The sequence below is a fragment of the Phasianus colchicus genome, chromosome 1 (genome assembly GCF_987193195.1).
Source record: "Phasianus colchicus chromosome 1, bPhaCol1.hap1.1, whole genome shotgun sequence".
Classification (NCBI taxonomy): domain Eukaryota; kingdom Metazoa; phylum Chordata; class Aves; order Galliformes; family Phasianidae; genus Phasianus; species Phasianus colchicus.
In genome coordinates, this window is record NC_143436.1 from 169,856,079 (window position 1) to 169,880,327 (window position 24,249).

The 24,249-nt window shown below is 42.1% G+C and overlaps 2 protein-coding genes across 3 annotated transcripts; one reads left to right on the top strand and one right to left on the bottom strand.

Moving 5' to 3' along the window:
* Positions 1-8,003: 8,003 nt before the first annotated feature.
* Positions 8,004-8,828, top strand: NUDT15 (nudix hydrolase 15). Its single transcript, XM_031615697.2, has 3 exons — positions 8,004-8,248; positions 8,337-8,527; positions 8,683-8,828. Exons 1-3 carry the CDS (start codon positions 8,097-8,099, stop codon positions 8,826-8,828), a joined length of 489 nt encoding a protein of 162 aa, XP_031471557.2. The 5' UTR covers positions 8,004-8,096.
* A 141-nt stretch (positions 8,829-8,969) lies between these two features.
* MED4 (mediator complex subunit 4) lies at positions 8,970-22,760 on the bottom strand. 2 transcript variants are annotated; one of them, XM_090131767.1, is made up of 8 exons: positions 22,551-22,760; positions 19,141-19,207; positions 18,688-18,858; positions 18,283-18,340; positions 17,232-17,318; positions 15,719-15,850; positions 13,645-13,862; positions 8,970-9,104 (listed from the first exon to the last, which is right to left on the bottom strand). In XM_090131767.1, the coding sequence occupies exons 1-7, from the start codon at positions 22,646-22,648 to the stop codon at positions 13,690-13,692; spliced, it is 786 nt and encodes a 261-aa protein (XP_089987893.1). In that variant the 5' UTR covers positions 22,649-22,760; the 3' UTR covers positions 8,970-9,104; positions 13,645-13,689. The 2 variants fall into 2 exon arrangements, with proteins under 2 accessions (XP_089987893.1, XP_031471606.1); XM_031615746.2 differs by lacking the exon at positions 8,970-9,104 and adding an exon at positions 13,095-13,500 and having other exon boundaries at positions 22,551-22,756.
* Between the last annotated feature and the right edge of the window lie 1,489 nt (positions 22,761-24,249).

Consider the following 24,249-nt stretch of genomic DNA (forward strand, 5'->3'; position numbering starts at 1 on the left):
CCACGTGGTTCTTGAACACCTCCAGCAATGGCAACTACACCATCTCCCTAGTCAGCCTGTGTCAATACCTCATCACTCATTCTGAGAAGGAATTTTTCCTAATTACCCAAATCAAATCTCCCCTGGTGCAACCTAAGGCCATTACCTCTCATCCTATCACTGTTACACAGGAGAAGAGGCTGATCACCACCTCACCACAGCCTCATTTCGGGTTGCTGTAGAGTGCAAAGAGGTCTCCCCTGAGCCTCCTCTTCTCCAAGCTGAATAATGCCAGTTCCCTCAGCCACTCCCCATAACATCTGTGCTCCACACCCCTCACAGTTTCGTTGCCCTTCTCTGGACACGCTCCAGGGCCTCAATGTCTTTTTTGTAGTGAGGATCTCAAAACTGAACGCAGTACTCAAGGTGCAGCCTCACCATTGCTGAGTACAGAGGGACAGTCACTTTCCTTGCTCCTCCTGACTGCACTACTGCTGATACCAGCCAGAACGCTGTTTGCCTTCTTGGCCACTTGTGCACACTGCTGGCTCATGATCAGCCAGCTGTCAATTAACACCTCCAGATCCTTTTCCTCCACACAGCTTTACAGCCACTTTGCCTTTGTCTTGTTGAAGCTCATAAAATTGGCCTCAGCCCATCAATCCATCCAGTCAAGACCCCTCCACAGAGTCTTTCAACCCTCAGGCAGATCAGCACTTCCTCACAATTCAGTGTCATCTTCAAGAATGTTTTTCACATGTTGGGAAATTCTGGGAAACCAGAATGAGAAGTATGCTCCATTAATGGTAGAGGTCAGTAATGAAGAAAAATGCAGTTATTTCTATGCATGTGAACCACAAAGCTAAATCTAATCTCAAGGAAAACAGTGATGGATATATGATGCTAGTGAGTTTTGTGACTGGAATTACCCAATAACTGGTTGCATTTTTCTTCTGAAACTGAAAGTGTACCATCATAGCTTCTCTTTAGGCAAGTATTGGGAAAGATAGAGTAACAACAGTTCATTTATTTTGCTTCTGGTCCTCTGCTATCTGCCTACAGCATTACTCTTATCTGCAGCAAACTCCACAGAGCACTTAGGTCTGCACCTCTTACATTCAGACGTTCAAGGCATGAGCACCTCACTGAAGCTGTAAGGAGCTGCAAAGTTATGATAGACCATATTAAAGAACTGGAAAGATTATGGCAGCTATTGCCACTGTGTACAATCCAAAAAACAGCTGTATGGAGGGCTTTAATATCTGCATGTTGTATTGTCTGAGTTCATTGTTGGCTGTGAGAATTAGTATAACTGGGATTTGTTGTAAAAAAGTCATGAATTTCTCTGTTTTCTGATCATGGATGCCACCATCTGGCTCAGACTGTCAGTACAAGGTAGCCTGGAGATGTGCAAATAAAAAACAAACCCTGCAGAAACCATTAAAAGTTAGTTCTTGGAAAGGATGTGTTCACCTTTTCTTTGTTTTCCTAGAGAAACAGGAAAATATATTGATTTTGGCTATAACCAGGATGCATTGTAGATTGGTAGATATGTTTAGCTGCCAGACTAGCCAAAGTCAGAGGGGAAAACATGACCAGAAGCAAAATGAGAAAAAATCTTCAGTGCAGTCTCCATAGCTTTACACAGCACATCTTCCAGCCAGTTAATTCTCACTGTGTTGCTAGTTAGCAGGACAGCTGTCAGGGTTGACACTGGACAAACTGCTAAAGGGAACCTCGGGAGCATTTAATAACATGAAGCTATTCACTTGCATCAGTCTGAAGTATGAGGTTATTCCATCTGTTCTTCCAGTTGTCATAGAGAAAGGCAATCCAGTGTCTCAACTTAAGGATGCTCCTGCATCTCTCCTGCAAAGATTCTCACCTGTTTTCATATGAGGAACTTGTACAGCTTCGGGTTCTGGATGGGTGCAATTTTCTTCAGAACATTAAGCACCACTTCACCATTTCTCCACATATAGGAATCACGAGAAGCCAGGGGAGGCTATTTGGTGACAGGTTCACTGCAGCAAAAGGAATTTGCTTGCACAAAAGCCATGACAAGTGATCCTTCACATCGTGTGTAGTTCAGTTGCGGAGCACCTTCCCATAGATGGTGCAAATATCAGGAGTTCACTTGGGCTCAATAGGGGTCTTCATAAGTTCAAAGAAGAGAAAAGAGAGGAAGGTTACTAAATATACAGAAGCCACCTTTGCTCTGAGAAGTACCTGAGATGCAAATGGCCGTAGAAGAGCAGTCAAAAGCCCTGTCATGTTTTCTTGCCTATTTTTCAGAGATCCAAATTGGACCACCAGCTACTGTCTTTGATGGATTTTTGGCTTGAACTCATGGAGACATTTATATTCTTCTGTCTCAATCTGCCCTGACTTTGAATACACACAGGAGATTTACAGAAGTTGGATTACAATCCATCTTTTCCAGAATATGAGTTGCCTAAGGTCACTTAAAAAGTTAATGGCAGTGCTACAAATATAACAGAGTTGTCTCACCTCCTACACCCATTCTGATGACTCAATCTTGTCTGTCTACACCAGAGCAAAGAAAAAAACTAACAAGCAATTAAAATAGTAAAGCAAATACTTGCATATGCACACCATTATTCTCCATAAATCATTGTAAAGACGGTGGCCACTTTGGGGCTGACAGTATATCTTGATGAAAAAGAGAACTCTTAATGCAATCAGATGTGAATGATAATTCCAGCATCAATATAGAAAAGAATATTCTGTTGGTAGTTGTTTTTTTTTTAAGTACAAGATTTAGTTTGTGAGAGTCAGTGAACGTTACAGAAACAAAACTTATTTTGCTCAAGCAGGCTTTTTCTGAAGTATGCTATTGAACACAAGAATTTTCTGTTCTATGATAAGGAAGTACATAATGTAGAAAACCTAAAAGCTCTCATAAATTCTGATACGAAAATGTAATGAGTTGGAGTTTACAGAGAGGTGAGGATTGTGGAGAATAATGCAGATCATAGATTTGTAATAATGGTTGTGACACAGGCAGAGATAAAGCAAGCTAACTTCTGCAAAATTTCCCATCTTCATTTGGAAAATTAAGAACAGTTGTTTCTGATTATTCCAGTATTTTAGCTTCAAGGGTGCAGTCTTTATTTTCATTGCTCTATATTCTTCACAGTTTCATAGTTGGCCACTCCATCAAATAACTAAGTACTGTGACAGGCCAGGGGCACACTGAAGATATTGTGAATATTTTCCAGCTTTTTATCTAAAGATTTTTCTAACAAAAAAGTTCTCTTGTGCTATCCTATTCTACAGCTGTAGAAAAGGAAGTGTCCAAGTTCAGAGGCAAAGCCTGGACAGACAGCCAGGCCACATGGGACCTAAGCAGCAACCTCAGCAGGTCAGCCTTTCTTTCATCTTCTTCCACTTCCCATAAGCTCAGGCAGGCAGACCAAGTTAACTTCTTGTCCCTCACCAATCTTCTTTCATTTTCCTTGATTAATATTCAGATGCATTGTGTAGATTTTATGAAATCCTCAATGGAGACATACAAAGTATCATATCTGGTTTCCACTAAAAAGAAAAGAAAAATGGTTTGACAAGCATTTAATACTAATTGTCAGCATATTTGACAGCATATTTGCAATTACTGAGAAATAACATAAAGGCGAATAAATTAAAATCTCAAATTATAAGAAAACAAACCAAAGCTTATTAGGGGTATTATTAGAAATCTAAATCTATCACAAATATCATTGTCTGTCACATATGTAGAAGGGGAAAAAAAAAAGAGTGGATTTGGGGAACAAAAGGCAACATAGTTTTGTTTTTTTTTTTTACAAATGGAAGCACATTGCAGCTTAACAAGTTGCATGACAAGCTATTAAATAGGAAGATACTCCTGTCAGCTACTCTGTCATGTTTCACACAGGTAATGATAAGAACAGTGGAGTACTCAGACATGTATTGCAAGGATCTTCTGTGACAACAAAGAGCAAAATCTGTTTAACTGTCACAGAACTGGACTCTAGTGGAAAATCCTATTTTATCTAAAATCTCCAAAGCACAGGATCCCAGGAAAAGATACAGTTGTCAACCTCATGCAAGACTCCTCTTATAAGCATGGCAGCATTTATGCCAATTTTATCAGGACAATTTAATGATTGAATCTGAATGGAAAAGGCAACAACAATAACAAAAATAAGGCATTTGATTTCTCTGTTTGTTTTGCCTAAAGCATCTACTGTTTTACATCAGCAGAAGGAAATGAAGAATATCAGTCCTGGAATTGTAATGGAATCATGGAGACGAGATACTCTCTTGTCATCAACATTTCTCATAGGCAGTTGGTGACAGCTTATTAGATCAGGTCTCAGCTTCGCTGACTGTGTGAGCAGTTTTTGGCTGAATACTCAGTTCTGAAAGTGTCTTAAACTCACCTGCTGATACTGAACACGACAAGGGCATCGCCCTGATTTCTCAGCTGTGAGGCAAAACTACCTTTCAGTTCCAACTGACAGCATCTCAAGGAAAATTAAGTGGGCACATTTAAGCTGGAGGGGTTGGAATATGCCATGTGAGGTGAAATACTCAGATAATAATGGCAAGCCTCTAAAACGCTCTGTGTACAAGTGGCAAGGAGATTTATTGATGCTAACTTGAAAAGATGTTCATCTTTTGACCAATTTGCATCTTCTTCCTCCTGAAAGGCTTTTTTTTTTTTCCCAAATCCAATTTATATTTTCCCCCTTGCATCTCTTATAATTAACAGAACTGTTTCCTGAAATTTCTCCCTTGACACAGAAAAGCAAATATGCTAGAAATTGATAGGATTAGTATTTAAAGTTTAGAAAACTTACCAAAACTAAAATCAAGGAATTATAAAATACTAAGCACTTTCAACTTCTCTTTTATCTCCTCAAGAAATACAAATCATAGAATCACAGAATTGTTTGAGTTCAAGGGGGCCTTTAAAGGTCATCTAGACCAAATCCCCTGCAGTGAACAGGGACATCTACAGCTAGATCAGGTTGCTTAGAGCCCTGACAAATCCCAAAGGACATAAGACATTTCTGTGATCTTACAGAGCTTGTCATCCATTCTTAGTTTTAAGTAGATGAGATCTTTAACTCAGAGGAACTGCTTACGTAAGAGTGAGGAGCTGCTCCTTCCCATTACATTAGCAGGTAGAATCATTATTTAAACAAAAAATGCAGACCTTTTACTGATTTCCTGTGTTCTTGCAAATAGTGAGTACATAAATTCATCAGAAGAAGTCCTAGCTGCTACCAGAATAGAATCAGATGATAATTTAGGTTGGAATGGCCATCTGTTACAATCATCCTACTCCCCTCATACAAACTTCAAGCAGATCACCCAGGGCTCTGTCCAGCTGAGTTTTCATCAGTAACTTCAGAGCTTGCACAGCCTTTGCAAGCAGCCTGCTCTAGTGCTCAAAAACACTCACTGCCTATCATCCTAACACTCTGCACAAGTGAAGTAGGTCCCCAAAAGACTCATTTTAGCTCCCAAGTCAATGGAGTTCTCTCACTGCTTTGCCAGATGGGAATCAGCTCTCTGTATGGCAATATCACCAAACATAGAATACCCTGAGTTGGAAGGAACCCAGGAACACGGTTGGACTGTAACACAGGAAGTTGTATCCAAACATGAGAAAAAAACTTATTTACTGGAACAGGCTGCCCAGAGAGGTCATGAAGTCTCCTTCTCTGGAAATATTCAAAACCTGCCTGGACATTTTCCTGTGCAACCTACTGTAGGCTTTAGCAAAGGGTTGGACTCAGTGATGTTCAGAGGTCCCTTCAAACTCTTGTTATTCTTTCTGTGGGTCTGTTCTCCAGCCTTTCATCCCCCAGTTTGTCTATGGCTGATTGAGTGAAAGGGAAAATCTTTACTATGTATATATTTACTATTACTATTATAGAAGATGGAATTGTACTTTCTCATTCTGGATTTGTTTTCATCTCTTTTCTTCATTGGATGTCTGTTCATCATCACACTTATATTGGAAATATTTCTTTAACAATCTGTGCAAAAGCTGAGTGCACACCTGCATCCTAAATAAGTCCTGTAAAAAAAGCAATTAAAACAGAGTCAGTCAGAAAAGAAGTGCTTTATTTTTACAGCATCCTTTGCTAATGATTGCAAACATAATATAAGGAAATTGAATCAAAGACAAACACCTGTATTCCAAAGCCTCCACCAAAAATCATACGTTTGTAAGCAAAGGTAGTTGTCCTGCTACCACTGAAACAAACGTAATGACCACGAGTAGTTTTTGCATTTAACAGCATGAGTTGAATGAGAGCAGGCAATCCTCAGTCCTCTTTGTAAATGCTGTTTGGTGTAAGATACAGGAAAATGATTTACACTTAACACAAAGAAGAATGTTTTAATTGCTGATGATGATGAGTAGTCTTTGGTAAAATTTAAAATCATTATCATCTTTTCAATACACAAGTGGCATAACTGACCAGTGTTTAATCTGAGGATTACTATGCCTATACTGGAAGACACAGACAGAAATAAATGAATTGGGTTCACAGAATGCCCATTAGCCTGGGATTTTGCCTGAGATATTTTTTTTTTAACATACTGATATCAGTAATTCAGGGTGTGGACTGACATTACAGATAAAAACAGACAACTAGTTTCAAAGGGCACCTCTGCCTCCAACACACAGTCTGGCACTTCTGCATACCAACACTGGGGTCATCTGAGGCCATACGGAGTCAGTTCAAGCAACCCAACATCAGAAAACAAATCCCACAAAAAGTAGCGATCAATAGGCAGCCAATTTGGCCAAATGACCTTTGTAATAAGTGAATAAAAATACTTGTATAAAGGTACATTTTCAAAGCAGGACAAAATACTATTTTAAAGTCCTGAAAAGGACTTCATATCCTTTTTGTGATCAGTGGGCTGGTGAAAGGGAAAATCATGGCCAATGACAAATTTTAGTTATTTAGACAGAATATATGAGCCAGCAATGTACCCTTGTGGTCAAGAAGGCCAACGGTATCCTGGGGTGCATTGAAAAGGATGTGGTCAGCAGGTTGAGAAAAGCCACCCTCCCCCTCTACTCTTTGCCCTGCGGAGGCCATGTCTGGGCTCTCAGTTTAAGGACAAGGAACTTACAGAAAGAGTCCAGCATAGGGCTACAAAGATGATTAAGGACCTGGAGTATCTTCTTTACAAGAAAAGCTGATAGACCTGGCAGACTGGAGAAGACTGAGAGGGAATCTTATCAGTGCTTAATATGCTAAACATCTAATGGGTGGTAGTCAAACGGATGGGGCCAGGCTCTTTTCTTTGGTGCCTAGCAATATGACAAGGGACAACGGGCACAAACTGGCACACTGAAAGTTCCATACAAACATAGTTAAGTGCTTTACTTTGAACTTATAAAGCACTAGAACAGGCTGGCCAGAGTTGTCCTTCTCCAGATGTATTCCAAACCCACATGGACACCTTCCTGTGTGACCTGGTACAGGGAATCTGTCCTAATAGGGAGCTGGACTGGAGGATTTCCAGAGGTCCCTTCTAACCCCTATGATTCCGTAGTATGTGAATTTTTTTTCAATGCCAGTCATTCTATAATTGAAAGAAACATGAAAAATGTTTGTTAACACAAATTTTCATTTATTTTTCCATTTCACCCTTAAAGAACTGCCATTGTGCCTCTTGATTTCTGCATAACTGTGGTTGCGGGTTTTCTCTTGAATAATTTCTAAGTGATTTCACCTAGCTGAAACCACCAGCTGACACAGTAAGAACCATCCGCTCCAAACAGATCTGTAGATCAACTGGAACCATGTATTCCATGGCACGGAGTGGTATCTAGGTGGGACGTTCTTGTTTGAAGCCAGCCTTCTTTGCTCGCCTGGTTAACACCCTGCTTTCCACACGAGTTAAGGCTGCTGTGCTTACACTGCTATCAGCCGCACAACGTCCTTCAGCCTGCGAGCATTTCCCCCCCTGGCGGCGGGCGGGAAGAGCGCCTGAGGCGAGGCCACGCCTCTCCACGAGACGCCGCTATGCGCATGCGCAGCCGGCGCACCGCCACAGCCGTCCGGTAGCGGAGGCACCGTCGTGCACGGCGCGCTGCCGCCATGGGCGAAGCGACGCGACCCCAGCGCCCCGGGATCGGCGTAGGGGTGGTGGTCACCAGCCCCGCGCACCCCAACTGCGTCCTGCTGGGCAAGAGGAAAGGCCCGATAGGAGCCGGCACGTACCAGCTCCCCGGAGGCCATCTGGAGTTCGGGTAGGAGCCCCGGCCCCCCGGGCGGCGCGAACGGCCGGCTGCCCGCCGCGGGACCGCAGCTCTCCTGACGCTCCCGGTCCGCCCGCAGGGAGAGCCTGGCGGAGTGCGCCGCCAGAGAGACGCTGGAGGAGGCGGCGCTGCGCCTGCGCAACGTGCGCTTCGCTTCCGCCGTCAACGCCGTGTGCGCCGCCGCGCGCTACCACTACGTCACCGTCCTCATGAAGGGCGAGGCTGAGCCCGGGGAGGAGCCGCGCAACTGCGAGCCCGACAAGAACGAGGGTGAGGGCGGGAGGGGCGGGGCTGCGGCACCTGACTTGGGCAGCCGCTGGCTTAACGTTGGGCCCGAGTACGGCGTTGGCAGCTTCTGCGCAAGAAGCGCCCATACAGATTTGGAGAGGTAATACGGTCACAATGTTTATTTTTTATTCTTTCAGGTTGGGAGTGGGTTAAATGGGATGAGTTTCCCCCAGCAGAGCAGCTCTTCTGGGCCCTGCGGTGCCTGAGGGAACAAGGCTACAACCCTTTTACGGAAGACCTCGATCACCTGAAGGGGTACACAGGGAGCCATCAGCTGGCATGAAACCTGGTGGTGTGACAGCCCAAAGGACAGTGAGCCATCAGCTGCTTCTGTGGTGCAGAAATCAAAAGGACGCGTCATCCTGGCTTTGCCCGTGTCTGAACTGCAGTTACCAACGTGTCATGTGCTGCAGTGCTTTCGCCTGAGTTGTCGTGCATCCAGGAGGTACACAGGGCTGCCTTCCAAGCAACTGCAAACATCTTCTGTAGCTGTTAATGATTAATGTTTTCCTTTAGGCATACTGTTTTATCTGGGGAATCTTTATACAGATGAGATGCCCTGTGGAAGTAAATGAGAAGCTCACTTGGAAACAGCTGTAACGGCATGCCCAAGGGAAAATGATTTGTTTAAAGCAACGGTCCTGGTTTCTTCATAAAGCTGTTTTGTATATCATGTTGCTTTCCTGCAAGTATACATCTAACCTGGCCTAGTGTTAAATGTGGAGGTCGGCAGCCCTGCCTGCAGCAGGGGGGTTGGAGCTTGATGATCTCTGAGGTCCCTTCCAACCCAAACCGTTCTGTGATTCTATGATTTTGGACCAATCTTTAAACTTAGCCTTGTTTCATAGCTCCAGTTAAGATGCTTTCAGCGTTTCTGTGAAAAAAAAGTCCATTTCCACAGAATGTCATGTTCTCCTACGCTATACTTGGAAATCAGTATTATCAGTATTATAAACATTAAAAGATTGCTGCAGAGAATGAAAATTCTCTGACCCTTTTTGCTACCCCCTTTCACCTACCTTTTGTTTGCAGTAGAACTTGTTTACAGAAATACTTCAGATCTCAGTTGATTATCATTTCTGACCATGTTATTGAACCCTAGGAGGTTAATGTCAAAGCACCTACAGTCCTCTGCTAGGCTGACAGAACACAGTGAAGAAACAAATTCATTTATAGATGTGTAGCTCTATGTCAGGTAGCTGCACTTTCTGGCTTAGGAGGGCTGTCAGTATTAAACAGCACAGAAAGGTGTCATCCTTTACAGCTACTACGACTTAACATCTTAATTTTCTGCATGGGATGACCCAGTAATTGAATTGGTAGCAAACAAGATCACAGAATATATATACAAAAATGATGGATTTGTCATTTTTATAGCAACTGTAACCAAAGTTGGCTCTTTTCAGGCTGTAGATATTAACCATAAACCAGGCTGGATTTTAACCATTAATTTTTGGTAGGGACAGATTGTGACTTTAAAAAAAATCACATAACTGCCTTATTTTCTTTTCTCTCCAGGGTTATTTTAAAATACATTTGTTTGTTTTGTTTAACAATATCCATTGTAGAAAATTATCTGAGATGTGTTTATTTTCTTTAAATAAAAGAAGCACAATAGTGGAAGATTAAAATTGTCTTAAATTATGCACTGACTTGGCAATTCCTACATGAGATTGAATAGCTTAAAGCTCTTCCCTACTTTGCATAGAAACATTCTTTAATGGAGATGTTTCTTTTTGATGTGAAACAGGAAGATGATAAAAGGCACAAAGATGTCTCCTAGACAGCTACTGCTCCAAACTCTATATGCAGCTTCCCTTATGACAGGTTTTCTATGAAAAAAGATTTTGTTAAAAAGCAGTTTTGAAATTAAAGATGCCAATGAAAATTCCGTTACTGCTCTACCTTTGTATGAAATCTATTTTTCTATTCTGAAGTGGAGATTTTCTTCCCAAAAGCAACTTCACGTTTACTAATAATTGCTCCATTCAGCTGTCAACAAAGCGGTAGCAGGAAGAGTTGACAGATGTCCAGCCCACCTGTCCCAATGAATAATTAAAAAAAAAATTGGTAATTCAAACAACTTAGTGGTCTTCTAATTATTGCAAGGCATCTAAGTATTGATGGGAAAACCCAGGTCAGCATATAATAGTTTGCAGTGCAATAATTGCAGTTACAGTTAATGGTTATATTCACTCCATCTGTCGTAAGTAGACTAGTAGCTACTGAAATGAGGACACAGCATCACCATATGTCAGGGTTACCATTCCCTTCCTAAGTGGATTGATTAAATGACAGTGCATTACTGCAATCAGCTATCAGCAATCCCAAAGTTCACTTGTTCTAAATGCACCTTGCATTTCTATTTCTCACACCTGTGAGAAATGCATCCCCTAGCACTCCCAATATTTGATGCTCAATCATTTTTAGTTCTTCTTTTCAACTAAGCAGAAATACCAAAAATCAAATTAAATATTAAAGCAAGTAGGAAAATGCATTCTGTACTCATCTAAGCAACTGAATAACACAACATGCAGTTAAACCTTTGCAAGTTTATATTAAATTGCTTATAGTAGCCAGCACCTTGACATACCACTCAGAAAAAAACATTCCTGAACAAATAGTTTGAAGTGTTTACACAATGAAACTTTATCTAGGATGCATCTGATGTGCCAAATCTAATTTTATGCACGAGAGCAGCAAAGCGAACTGTGAGAAAAGCTGATTTCTTAAATATATCAAACAGGTAACTTAGAGGTACCTTTTAATCCCTTAACAGACCAGTAAACAACCCAGGAAAGTGTTTATTTCACAAAACTCTGGCTTCTGTTCCTTTTTTATTTATATCTGGAAAGAACCACCCACCTTCTCAGTATTTAAATGAGTGAATCACATGATATTGCCATATGAGACTTTGGGGTACGTTACGCTTCTAAGTAATCATTACTTGTTAGGATGGTTAATTTATGTTGATCCAAATCATAAAACCATAGAATGGCTTGGGTTGAAAAGGACCACAATGACCATCTAATTTCAACCTCCCTGCTTTGTTCAGGGTCACCAACCACCAGACCAGGCTGCCCAGAGCCACATCCAGGCTGGCTTTGAATGCATCCAGAGATGGTGTCAAATGCACCTGGCCTCTTTTAAAGGGCAAACACTTATCTTAAAAGACAGCTGGAAAGTAGGCACCAAAGAGAAAAAGCTGATCCTAGCATAAAGATTAAAATACCTATGAATAAGAATTACTTCTAACTGTGAAACGGAGATAAAAAAATCTTAGGAAGTGAAAATACTTCCAAAAGTGATAGCTGAAACAAAACCAAATTGCCCATATTCCCTTTAAGTGCTTGAACCTAACTGAAGAGGTGATTTTCATTTCTATATCCCTATGGGACTCATATATATATTGGTCATATGGTATCATTACTGTCACTGCTGAAGGCCTGCCTGAACAAATGAGGAAGGATTCTTGATTTAACAGCTATTTCCTGCACAGAATATGCAGAAGTTGAGAGAACTTTGATCTGTGTTTCAGATAGCCTTAACAGTAAGGCAGGGCAGAAACCGGTATAAGTAACAGTTTGCATGAGTAATCTGATCAAATCACAAAAATAAAAGAGTAGCTGTCATCATATGACTCCCTAAGCAAAACAGAGCAAAGAAAGCCACGAGAAATGACTTTGGAAAGATAAAAGAACACTAACAGCTGAGGTAAAAATGCAATTGCTGAAGCAAACAAACAGGTTCAAAGAACTGAAAAAAATTATAGGTGACAAAGACCAAATAATAAGTGAGCTCCTTCTGAACTGAAAAGAGCTGAATCTGCAGTGTGCTCCAAAGCATCCATGGCCCTGGGATACCTAACCAAAATTTCTGTGGTGTCTGGCAAATGGCCATTCTACATCGCTGCTTTAGGGTCTGCAGTTGTGTGTACCTGATAGGCTCAGCTGAAAAGAACAGACTTGCAGGTGCTGACTGCTCTGCTGCTTCTAATACTGACACACTGCAAAGGGAAAAAGCCTGAAGGCGGCTGCAGGGTGACCTCATTGCAGCCTTTCAGTACCTAAAGGGAGGCTACAAACAGGAGGGGAGTCAACTCTTTACAACAGTAAATATCAGCAGGACAAGGGGAAATGGTTTTAAGTTGAGGGGAGAGAAGGATGTCAGGGGAAAGTTCTTGACTATGAGAGTGAAGTGCTGGAACAGGCTGCCCAGAGAGGGTGTGGATGCCCCAACCCTGGAGGTGTTCAAGGCCAGGCTGGATGGGGCCCTGGGCAGCCTAGTTTAGTATTAAAGGGGGAAGTTGGTGGCCCTGCATGTGGCAGGGAGGTTGGAGATCCATGATCCTTGAGGTCCCTTCCAACCCGGGCCATTTTGTAATTCTGTGATTACACATCCCAATAAAAGGAGCACTAACTTCTGAAACTTAATCAGAAATCAAACACACACACACACACACACACACACACACACACTGAGATGAAACGTGCTGACTAACGAACTCGCACAACAAACCTAAGATTTACATTTGCAAAGTGCAGCAAAGTTGCATCAAAGGTGAGTTTATTATATATTACAATAATTACAAACTTCTTTTTTTAAACACCTTATTGCCATGGTTTTGTTCTCAGAACACACTAGGTGATTAACAACATGCATTTCAGCAGTAACAAAAAAGGTATTAAAGTTACAAATTTTATGCCTCATTTCTGTGTCATAGAAAAGGCTGTCTTCAAAAGAGTTGAGTTACTAGCAAACATACAAGGGGATTCCCCTTACACCTTTTGTCCCAGGAACGTTGTCATCTAATATGTATAGTATATATATATATATATATATATACACAAATGCACACATCTCTTGCAAACATACACATTCACACATTTACATCAGCACTTGAAATTTGACATCTCTCATCCAGCAGAAAGCTCCCAGTCATTTTAGTTGAACATCTAATGGGAAAAAAAAATATACATATAAATTGTAAGTTCATGGTTTGAAATTAGCCACTCTTATTTTTGAGCTGGCTGTATCTTCTCCCTGTACAGGGCTGCCAGCATAATAAAAGGGACTGTGATTAACAGCATCCAACCTACCTTCACCACAGGAAAGGTTTACTAGGGATACTGTCCCTCCTGTACCTAGTCTGAGTCACTGCTGCTGCTTGAGGAGTCTGTTGACATCACTTCTACATCATCTTCATTCTCTTTATTGTGTCCCGGGGGCTCCAACATGAAGTCATTACTATGATTAGGAGGTAGCATGTTCATTGACATATCACTTGACTGCCAAGGATACTGGGGAGCAAGCACATCTGGAAACAAGGGGCATAATCAAGCTATCAGTTTTGTACGTCCACAAACTGAATAAGGGAGCTCAAACAACAGTGTAAAATTAAAGCAAATCTTAAAAACATTACTGGCTTTCAGACAGCTGAAAACATCTTGTGATGGAGTCATTCTATCACTGTAAAAGCCTAATTTGCCAAGGCCTGTTTATGTAGGTGGCTTAATCTCTCATCAAAAGAAAAATTTCAGAACAGTATACATTCAAACTGTGTTTTGAAGATGAAAAGCTCTACATGAACTGACTTAACAGTCAAAACCACCAGCAGTTATGAAAATGGTCACTCTCAGTCACTACGCAAAAAGATGAAAACATTACATCAAAAAAGAATAAGTAAGGTAGACATAGGAATTCAGATTTACGTTTAGTCTGAACTAAGCAGAAACACCTTGGTTATCCTTTTTCAAAGAGCAAATACGATACACCAAATGCAAAGGAGAAGACAGTCCTACTACAAAACAAGGGCCATGAGCAGATGTATGTGGGAGGTGGGAATGCCTCACAGTGCCCCAGCAGACCAACCCCAGCAGCCTCCAACTTCTCTCAAACCTATTTCTCCTCATCTCTAACTTCCAAAGCCCTCCCAATGTGTATTTCTCATGAACCTACAAGGGAACTCCTCCCTCCACAATACTTCTTAGGTCTCTTTCCTCTTTGCCCTCAAAACACCTCCTACTTCAAAGCTGCAGCGTGCATCCGTAATGTCATTTCTGCTTCTTTCCTTCTAATCTCTACTCCTACACATACAGGTTGGGTGGAGAATGGCTTGAGAGCAGCCCTGAGGAAAAGGATTTGGGGGTGTTGATTGATGAAAGATTCAACATAAGCTGGCAATGCACACTTGCAGCCAAAAAGACCAACAATACCCTGAGTTGCACTAAGAGAAGAGTGACCAACAGACTGCCCCTCTACTCTGCTCTCATGAGACCCCACCTGGAATACTGCATCCATTCTGGAGCCCCACACAAGGACAGGGAACTGTTGGAGCAGGTCCAGAGGAGGGCCATAAAGACGATCAGAGGGCTGGAGCACCTCCTCTATGAGGACAGGCTGAGAGAGCTAGGGCTGTTCAGCCTGGAGAAGGCTCCAAGGGGAGCTCATAGCAGCCTTCCAGTACCTGAGGGGAAACTATAGGAAAGCTGGGGAGGGACTTCTTATAAGGGCATGGAGCAACTGGATGAGGGGAAATGGCTTTAAATTGGATGAGGAAAGATTGAGACTTTATGGAACTACAGCCATAAATCCCTAACACTAGATGAGCACACTACTGCATTAGCTAGTTGCATAAATCCAACTCACCACCAGATGTAAGGACACAATGCAGCTTTTATACCAGTTCTACACTTGCTTTAAGAAGACCTACACTCAAGCACCACCTTTTCATCAGTCCTTGCAAATATCTTTTAAATTCTGGACTGAAAAGAGAGTAGAAGACAACAAAGCTCTTTTCTTCTGAATACAGCATTCACAATTCCATCGTCGTCACTCCCATGAAAAGTTTGCTTTGGAAACACTTTTTCATATGATTTAATATCAATCAGCTTACAGCATTTTAAAATAAATTAATTGTTGGGTAGTTAAACGAGTTTTCTTCATATTTACTTTGTTCTAGTGTTTGCAGTATCATTTAGCATGAAACAAATAAATAAAAAATAGTTAACAGAAATTAACTTTATTGACTAGTCCTTCACTGCTGGGAACAACATTGGCCATAATTTTCACTCTTTTAATTCTCATTTCCCATTGCTGAGAAACATTTGTAATTACTCTGACTATACAAGGAATAATTATTAAAAAAAAAAAAAAAAGCTGAACTTCTCTTACCTGGCAATCTGCCTGCTGCAAGTGCATCCCCTGGTAAGTGTCCATTAACCCCATTAGTGGATGGGTTGTTCATCTGACCCAAGAGACCACTCCTCATTTCTAGATCTGTAGGATACGGCCTGCGTGGGTCCCCTATTAATAATAATAGTGATAATGATTAGCAAATATTTTTCTCTTCTGTGTCTGGTTTCTGGTTTCCTGTCTGGATCAAAATGAGCATCACCTCTATTCTATAAGAACTGGAGACTTTCCTTGCTCATTCCTACTTATCATAAAAATTACATTATAATAAGTTCAGAACATCTTTGCTCCCTCTGCTACTTGACAACTAAATAATAAGGATGGGGCATGAATGGACTGAAAGTAATTCTGTAGAGAAGGACTTGGGGATACTCATGAATAAAAAATTGAACGTGAGCTGCCAGCATATGGCTGCAGCCCAGAAAGCCAACCACGTACTGATCTGCATCATAAGCAGCGTGACCAGAAGACTGAAGGAGATGGTTCTCCCTCTATTCTCTACTCTTATGAGACTCCAGCTTAAGTACTGTGTTCAGCTCTAGGGCCCTCAGCATTAATAGACAAGGAGCTTTTGGAGCAGGTGTAAAGGAGAGCCACAGAGATTATCACAGGGCTGGAGCATCTCTCCTATGAAGAGGGACTGAGATAGGGGAGGTTGTTTAGACTCAAGAGAGGCTCTGGGGAGACCTAATTACAACTTTTCAATGCTTATAAAAAAGATGGAGAGAGTACCTTTTTACAAGGGCATATAGTGATAGATTTGGACTAGATATAAACCGAATTAGATATAAAAGTAGATTTACATTAGATGTAAGCAAGATATTTTTCACTATGAAGGTGATGAGGCAACGGAATAGGTTGCCCAGAGAGGCTATAGAAGCCCCATCCTTGGAAGTGCTGAAGGTTGGATCAGATGGGGCTTTGAGCAACCTTGTCTCGTGGAAGCTGTCCCCACAGAGGGGTTGAAACTGAATGGTCTTTAAAGTCCCTTACAACCCAAGTCATTCTATGGCAAGTACTGGGAAAAAAAAAAAATCCTCCCCTTTAATTTTGGATAAGAAAGATAGCTCCCAAAACAATTGTAACATAATCAATGGCGTCAGATGTAGGGCTTTCATAGGTTACTAGGACATACATACATATATCCTATGTAATGTGCAGTGAAGGGACACAAACACACAGAAGTCTTCATCACACTTCTGTCTTTTAATTGGGGTCAATATTTAGGAAAAAGAAAAGCAAACTAATGAGAGAAGACCAATCAGTTAACAGAAGTCTGCAGTTTCATAGACTTCTGCACATGAAATCTATGAAGTTGTGCACATGAAGTTTTTTTTGGAAATGCTAGATGTAACAGCTATAAACATTATATATCTTTAATAAATCAAACTGTCCTTCATTGTGTAAAAATATTCTAAAACCAGATACTGGCTGTGCTTTATTATTCAAGAAAAAGAACAGTCATAAGAATAGTCATAAACATGGTATTTACCTGGTACCCATGTCAGAGGTGCACAAACAGCATTACTAGCACTGATCCTGTGGGCATATTTAATTATTTCTTCAGATGAAATGGCACCTGAAAGAAGGAAGAAAAGTTACCATATTTAAGAGATTGCATCATTTGATTATTTCTGGATATTGGACAGTTTTTCATATTGAAAAAATGAGTGTCATTTTGTCAAACATCAAAAGCATGCTTCAAGTGCAATGACTGCTCAGAGACTGCTTGGACTATACAGAACAAGCATCACAGTGAACTCAATTTACAGCCACAAGTTCAATATGCCTTCAGTGTTAACTCTTTAATCTTTTGAAGAAACAGAAACCAGTGTCTTCCACAGTGCACTTGATAAGCATATTTTTTTAAGAAAAATTCAGCACTTTTACTACAGAAGTTCTGCAGTAATTAAAATATTTCTTTTTTGTAACGTAGTTACATGTAGTAGCCCTTCCTCTAATAAATACACCTGTATTAGAGCTACTAGAATCATTATGAAATTCCTTGATTTGTTTAGAAGGAAGTGTGGCAAAAATACTATGAATGACTTAAAAATGCCACCTACTAAAAAAAAGAAGTAAAAAAATCAAGTTTAGCTTGGCAATTGCCACAGCATAGCAGCATTTGATACAAACATGTATTACCAGCTAAGAAGTCTTCTATAAACAGTGCTATAATATACATGCACACAAAAACTCTTCCAGGTAGTCACACTGAAGTCATTTGCTTTTGTGAGACATTTAGGTAACCAGATAGACGGTTACTGGTCCAAGAAGAGCATCCAGAAACTTGAATTCAAGTCTAATATTAAAGACATTTCTGCCACAAAAGAAAAAAGTTATTCCTAAAAAAAAAGAAAAATCCCCACATGCCCGATCTTTTTTCTGTTGAAATGGTTTACAGATTCATAATGAAGTCAAAGTCTACACACAAAGCATCTGAAATCTGTGATGACAACCTTAAGAAAAAATTACTAACTTGAATTCACTTGCAACATTCTTCACAACTGTTTGTATATTACATACAGTCATGGATAACTCACCTTTCCTTGCCTTTTCAATTGATTTCAGTTTTTCCTTTGCTTGATAAACAGCTGTGGCCTAATTGTGAAAAGAAAAGAAACAACACAAAGCCAAAACTTCAGTATCTCTCTCATCCTTCTGTATTAAGTCCTCTGTGAAGAAACCCTTGTGTGTAACTGCATTTTAAGAGAGAAACTATTCAGGGGACACTTCAAAATAAACAGAAACAAAATAGGTTTTGAAGAAAATTATCAATATAAAGTAACTGAATGCCATGATAAAGTAGTGTTACTCGGGGAAAAAACAGTTTTAAAGTTTAAAAGTTTTAAAAAATCTTCTCTGACACAAAACTGCTTTCTCCAAAATAACTTTCTTTTCCCCCTACTAGCAGATGCTCAGAAGCAAAGACATCCTTATGAACTTACCAGTATGTGCTCTGCTTCTTTCAGTTGCTTCTGCAGCTGCTGAATGTCATTATCTCTCTTTTCTACTACCTTTTCTAAAAGCTGCATTTCATGATGGATTTTCCCCTGATCAACTGCCAACTTCATTAGCTCTTGAAACTCTCCATCTCTCTGAATCAGCAGCTCCAGGATCTATTGGACAAGAGTTTTGTAGAACTTTTAATTAGCTCAGGTAACAACATACCCTCCACCACACTGCAAAAAACAACTGATACCCACAAGAGTATTATTTCTTGCTCAGCTTGCAGAAACAGCATGAAATGAACGAACAAGCAATCAAAAACATGAAACCAAGAATGCTTTTTCAGTGATGCCAAAGCTTCATCATCATCATTAGTCCAAGTACAAAGGGAGAAAATAAGAAGACGTAGTGTTTATCTGCACAAAGAATGACAACTAAGAAAGTCAGTTTACCTGGCTCTCTTCTCCTGGTTGCGGAAGCTTCTGGTTTCTTGAAATTGCCAAAATCTCAATTAGTTCCCTGAAAGGAAAACACCATCATGCAACTTTCTAAGCTATTATTTGTAAATCACATTAAATCTTCCCTAACTGGGTATTTATATCATTAAAGCCTTCATGTAAGAGTATTTTACAGTTTTATGTAATAGTGTTGACAGGAATTTCACAACTACAATTCTGTAAATAGTTTCATGACTGCAGCACGATTTCATTTTAGTTCTTTGAGCTCATGAAGTGTTCACATGTATTAATACTTAAAAAGAGCTAAATTCTTGTCCAACTACATTAGACACAAGCAGAAACTGAGAGCAAACAGCATAATTAAATGCACCTATATCCTATTTATAAACAACTTTGTTCCATGAGGATGAAAGTTGAATTGATTACATTATTTTTGCTCTCTATTGCTCCATATTTTTTTAGTTTTCTTTTTATTTACTACAGAGCAAATTTCACACTCAGTTTACAGCAATTAAGTTTACCATTCACATTCCTGGGGTTTGTTGTAAAGCCACTTCTATAGAAGTAAGTATTTTCACAATGGTTTATCAGCTGTGCACTAAACACATGTGAATACTAGAAAAACTAATATTCTAGGTTAAAAGAGCTTCTCAAACAAACCTCTTGATCTTGCTTCCAAGTACCCATTTAGTTTTCCGCCATCATGTAGAGCCATCAAGAACCTCAAACAAAACTCATAAATAAGATCATGCTGCAAAAAGGCATTTGCTATAAATTTGGCAAACACGTTTGTTTTTTCAGGCTATTAACATAAGTGCTGCGCATGAGTAACCACTTATCCAAGGTAAGGTCCTTGGAATGGTACTGACACGTTCTTTAGTCTGGTGCAAGCAGCTCAAGAGAGATGTATAACTAATATGGTGGAGCCAGAACCTTAGAACAATGACAGTTCTTTTCTAAAAGCCTGAAAAAGCTCCTGACCAGTAAAGCTATAAATAGTATGTTGGAACAGGCTGCCCATGGGAGCAATGAAGTCACCATCCCTGAAGGTGCTCAAGAAACACATAGCTGTGGCACTGAGGGACGTGGTTAGTGGGCATGGTAGGGGTGGGGTTATAGTTGGACTAGATGATCCTGAAAGGTGAGAAGGGCCCCATAAGTGAAAGTAAAAAGGCAAGAAGGCATCACAGTGACTGAGAATAAGGGGGGGTGAAGGGGAATAGTTAGAGATAATTTATAGAAGCAAGAATGTAGAGTTTGTTAGAAAATAAGGGATGGCAGACACTGGGTCTGGGATGAAGGCCATTCTGATAAGGTTTGAGAACAGCCTGAGGACATTTGGCAGGGAGGTGATTAGATGTCCACAGGGCAAGAAGAAACTGGCTTGGGGGGGTGCCCCCCTGAAAGGTCAGAAGTTTAAAGTGAGAAAGGTCAGAAATCTTTACGAGGAAGACAACAAATCTTCATCCCACAACCCACTACACACACACAAGAGAGGAGAGTCTGCATGCTAACGAACTTTTGGGGGTGTAATGAATATATATCCGAATTCAGGAAAACTATTGATTATGTATTAGTTTGGCCTATATCTGTACCATGATTTTTCCTGATGGTGTGCAAGTTAGGTGGATCTAACCCTCCTGCAGCCGGTGTCTGCGCAGCACTGAATAAACTGTACCTGCTTTGTAATCTTACTTGGGTTACAAAGTTTGATTCCACACATCAATCCTAGAGGTTTTTTCCAACCTTAATAACATTTTCTGTGACTGAAATAATTCAAAGCTATTAGTGAACACTGAAACTTGTTATTACTGAAATATTGCCAAACCTGAGCAACACTGATCACTAGCAAACTATCTGCTGTAAGTGGTCAGCTAACACCACCAAGACTGATGTTGGGGAGGGCCGTAATTTGGCCCTGCATTAGCACAAGGGACACAGATTAGACATGTTACAGACACATGTCCCCTACCACCCAAGCCAGTATGATGATCATGAAAGGCCCAGCTCCGTGGTTCTGCTGATCACTAACATACTACTGACATGCTTTGGGTTCACTATTGTAGAATCACAGAATCGTAGGGGTTGGAAGGGACCTCCAGAGATCATCGAGTCCAACCCCCCTGCCAAAGCAGGTTCCCTACACCAGGTCACACAGGTAGGTGTCCAGGTGGATCTTGAGTATCTCCAGAGAAGGAGACTCCACAACCTCCCTGAGCAGCCTGTTCCAGTGCTCCGTCACCCTCACCATAAAGATGTTCTTGCGCACACTGGTGCAGAACTTCCTATGCTGCAGTTTCTGGCCGTTTCCCCTTGTCCTGTCTCCACACACTGCTGAAAACAGTCTGGCCTCGCCACTCTGCCCCCTACACCTTAGATATTCATAGACCTGGATCAGGTCCCCTCTCAGTCTTCTTTTCTCAAGGTTAAACAGACCCAGTTCACTTAGCCTTTTTTCATAGGGGGATGCTCCAGGCCCTTCACCATCTTTGTGGCCCTCTGCTGGACTCTTTCCAAGAGATCCCTGTCTTTTTTGTACTGGGGAGCCCAGAACTGGACACAGTACTCCAGATGAGACTTTACCTCTGAGGGCAGAGTAGAGGGGGAGGATCACCTCCCTCAACCTGCTGGCCATGCTCTTTTTAATGCACCTCAGAATGCCATTCGCCTTTTTGACCACTGCTGGCTCATGGCATCCACCAGGACACCCAGATCCTGGTCCAGGAATCACTGAGGCTGAAAAAGACCTGTAAGTATATCTAGTCCAACCGTCAGCCCATCCCCATCACGCCCACTAACCACGTCCCTCAGCATCACATCCACACAGTTCTTAAACAACTGCAGGGACGGGTGACTCCACCACCTCCCCGGGCAGCCTGTTCCAATGTATCACCACTGTTTCTGGGATGAAATTATTCCTAATATTCAATCTGAACCTCCCGTGGAGCAACTTGAGGCTATTACCTGTAACAGTAGAGTATTAGATACAAAATGAAAAGAATAAAAAAAAAAAAAAAAAGAAAAACACATCTAAAAATCTAAACGGAAACGAGAAGAGCAACAGATGCGCTTGTTTTCTGTGCCCTACCTGTGGCAGTCAGTGAGCCACACGGGAGGCTGGCAGTGAGTAATACGAGGCCCACGAGCCGTTCAAGGAACAGTCAGCACAGACAGCAGCCGACACAGAGGCCAGCGAGGAACAAAGCTCCGAGCCCAAGAAGCACCGCCGCAGCTCTCGCAGCCCCTCGCTGCAGCCGGGCTCCCCACCCTCAGCCTGCTGGCGGCAGCGCCCCACGCGTGCTCTCGGCCCCAGGCCGCCGCTCAACTCTCAGCCCAACCCCCGGCCCTCGCTCGCCGTCCCCGCCGGCGCCTCGGCACCGAGTGGCGGCCATCCCGTCGGCTACCTGGCCAGGAGCTCGAGATCCTCCAGCGCCGCCAGCAGCCGTTCCCGGGTGCTGCTCCGCTCCCCACCTCCCCCGGCCGCCGCTGCCGCAGCCGCCATCACGCTCGCGGACCCGCCCCCGCCTCATCCAGCCCCGCACGGGCGGCAGACAGCGCCTCCAGCGGCCGACGGGCAGCGGCCGACAGCGCATGCATGCTGCGACCCGCCAAGCAGGAGGCGGGAAGCGGCGGAGGGGTAACGGCCGCCCTGAGGGGCGGGAAAGGGCGGGCCGGCGGAAGCGGGTGGGGCGTGGGGAGGTGCGGTGTCGGGGAATAGAGGTTGCGTTGCGCCCCGGTGGGGTTGGATGTGGGCTTGTGAACGCCCTCTCCTGGAGCTGGTTCGCTACAGGCGGAACTGTGCTTAGAATCATAGAATCGTTACAGTTGGAGAAGACTTATTAAGTTCATCCAGTCCAATCATCAGCCCATCCCACCATGCCGGCTGACCATGTCCCTCAGTGCCACATCCACACGGTTCTTGAGCACAGCTCCAGGGACGGTGACTGCACCACCTCCCTGGGCAGCCTGTGCCAACGCCTCGTTCTGAGGAGAAACTTTTCCTAATACCCAACCTGAACCACCTCTGGTGCAACTTGAGGCCATTCCCTCTCATCACTGGGAGAGGAAGCCAACCCCCACATCACTGCAATCAGCTCACTGCTGTTTTGAATGCATTTCATATTCCTGGATTTCCTCTAAATGGGATTCAGACCTACTCTAAAGAGCTAGAAAACAAATGATAAAGGGCATATGACTGAATTACATTTTATCATTTTATACTCAGTGTCTGAGGGTGCTGATGTCTGAAAATCCTTTAGGTGGCTTTATCAGATGGAGGATGAAAGGGGCTGAAGAAAGTTAAGAGCAAAGCTGAAAATGTGACAGCAGTCCAACCTGTTAGTGATACAGAGCCAGGATCACCTCTCACCTAGGCTTCCTGTCCCACAAGCAGCAGGACCTCACAGCTATCAAGGAAACATGATCAGCCCAATATGCCAAAGCAGGGAATGCAGGCTTGCCCATGGCAGCTAACAGCAGCTCTGCTTCATTACAGAGGTCTGCCTGTGATGATGGGGCAGTTAACATGCAAGTCCTGCCCTTTGTCCTGCCAGCAGTTGAGCTAGAATTAAAAAGTACTGAGTTTTATGGGTTATGTTTTTGGGTTTTTTTAAGTGTTGCTGTAATTTGGGTGGTTCTGTAAACAGGACTCTAGCTCTGGGTGGGGTCACAAAGGAAGCCAGAGTGAAGCCAGTGGAATTTTTTACATTCATGAAACTTCTGGTAATATGAAGAGATCAGGACAGAAGGTGGAGGCAGATGAGAAGTGAAAACAAATCTAGGCCCAGGGTTTATGGCTGGGGTGAGGACTTAGGCAGAAGGCATGGTGTCCTCAGCCTCCACATTCTTCTCTTGCCGGCAGGCAGCTGCAGAACCCGCCAGCAATCTGTGATTCACTTCTCTCTTCATTAGAGAAAGCTTCAGATGAATGATAACGTCTCTGGCTGTTCTGGTACTTACGCTGATTATCTTTTTACCTTCTGTAATAAGTATGTCCCTGAGAAATTTACACTTATTAAAAAAATGAAAGGCAAGAAACTCATTAATCAATGATTCTTTGAATTGTGGTTTATATAAACAATTCAGCGTTATGAGATTTATGAT

Bases quoted from the DNA above. Each gene is read 5' to 3' on its own strand.
- MED4 (XM_090131767.1), bottom strand. From the start codon at position 22,648: ATGGCGGCTGCGGCAGCGGCGGCCGGGGGAGGTGGGGAGCGGAGCAGC. The intron at 18,859-19,140 runs GTAAACTGACTT...CTTGTCCAATAG, and splicing joins AACCAGGAGAAGAGAGCCAG to ATCCTGGAGCTGCTGATTCA. The intron at 13,863-15,718 runs GTAAGAGAAGTT...CCTTGTTTCCAG, and splicing joins TGCAGCAGGCAGATTGCCAG to ATGTGCTTGCTCCCCAGTAT.
- NUDT15 (XM_031615697.2), top strand. From the start codon at position 8,097: ATGGGCGAAGCGACGCGACCCCAGCGCCCCGGGATCGGCGTAGGGGTG. The intron at 8,249-8,336 runs GTAGGAGCCCCG...GTCCGCCCGCAG, and splicing joins GGAGGCCATCTGGAGTTCGG to GGAGAGCCTGGCGGAGTGCG. The intron at 8,528-8,682 runs GTGAGGGCGGGA...TTATTCTTTCAG, and splicing joins CGAGCCCGACAAGAACGAGG to GTTGGGAGTGGGTTAAATGG.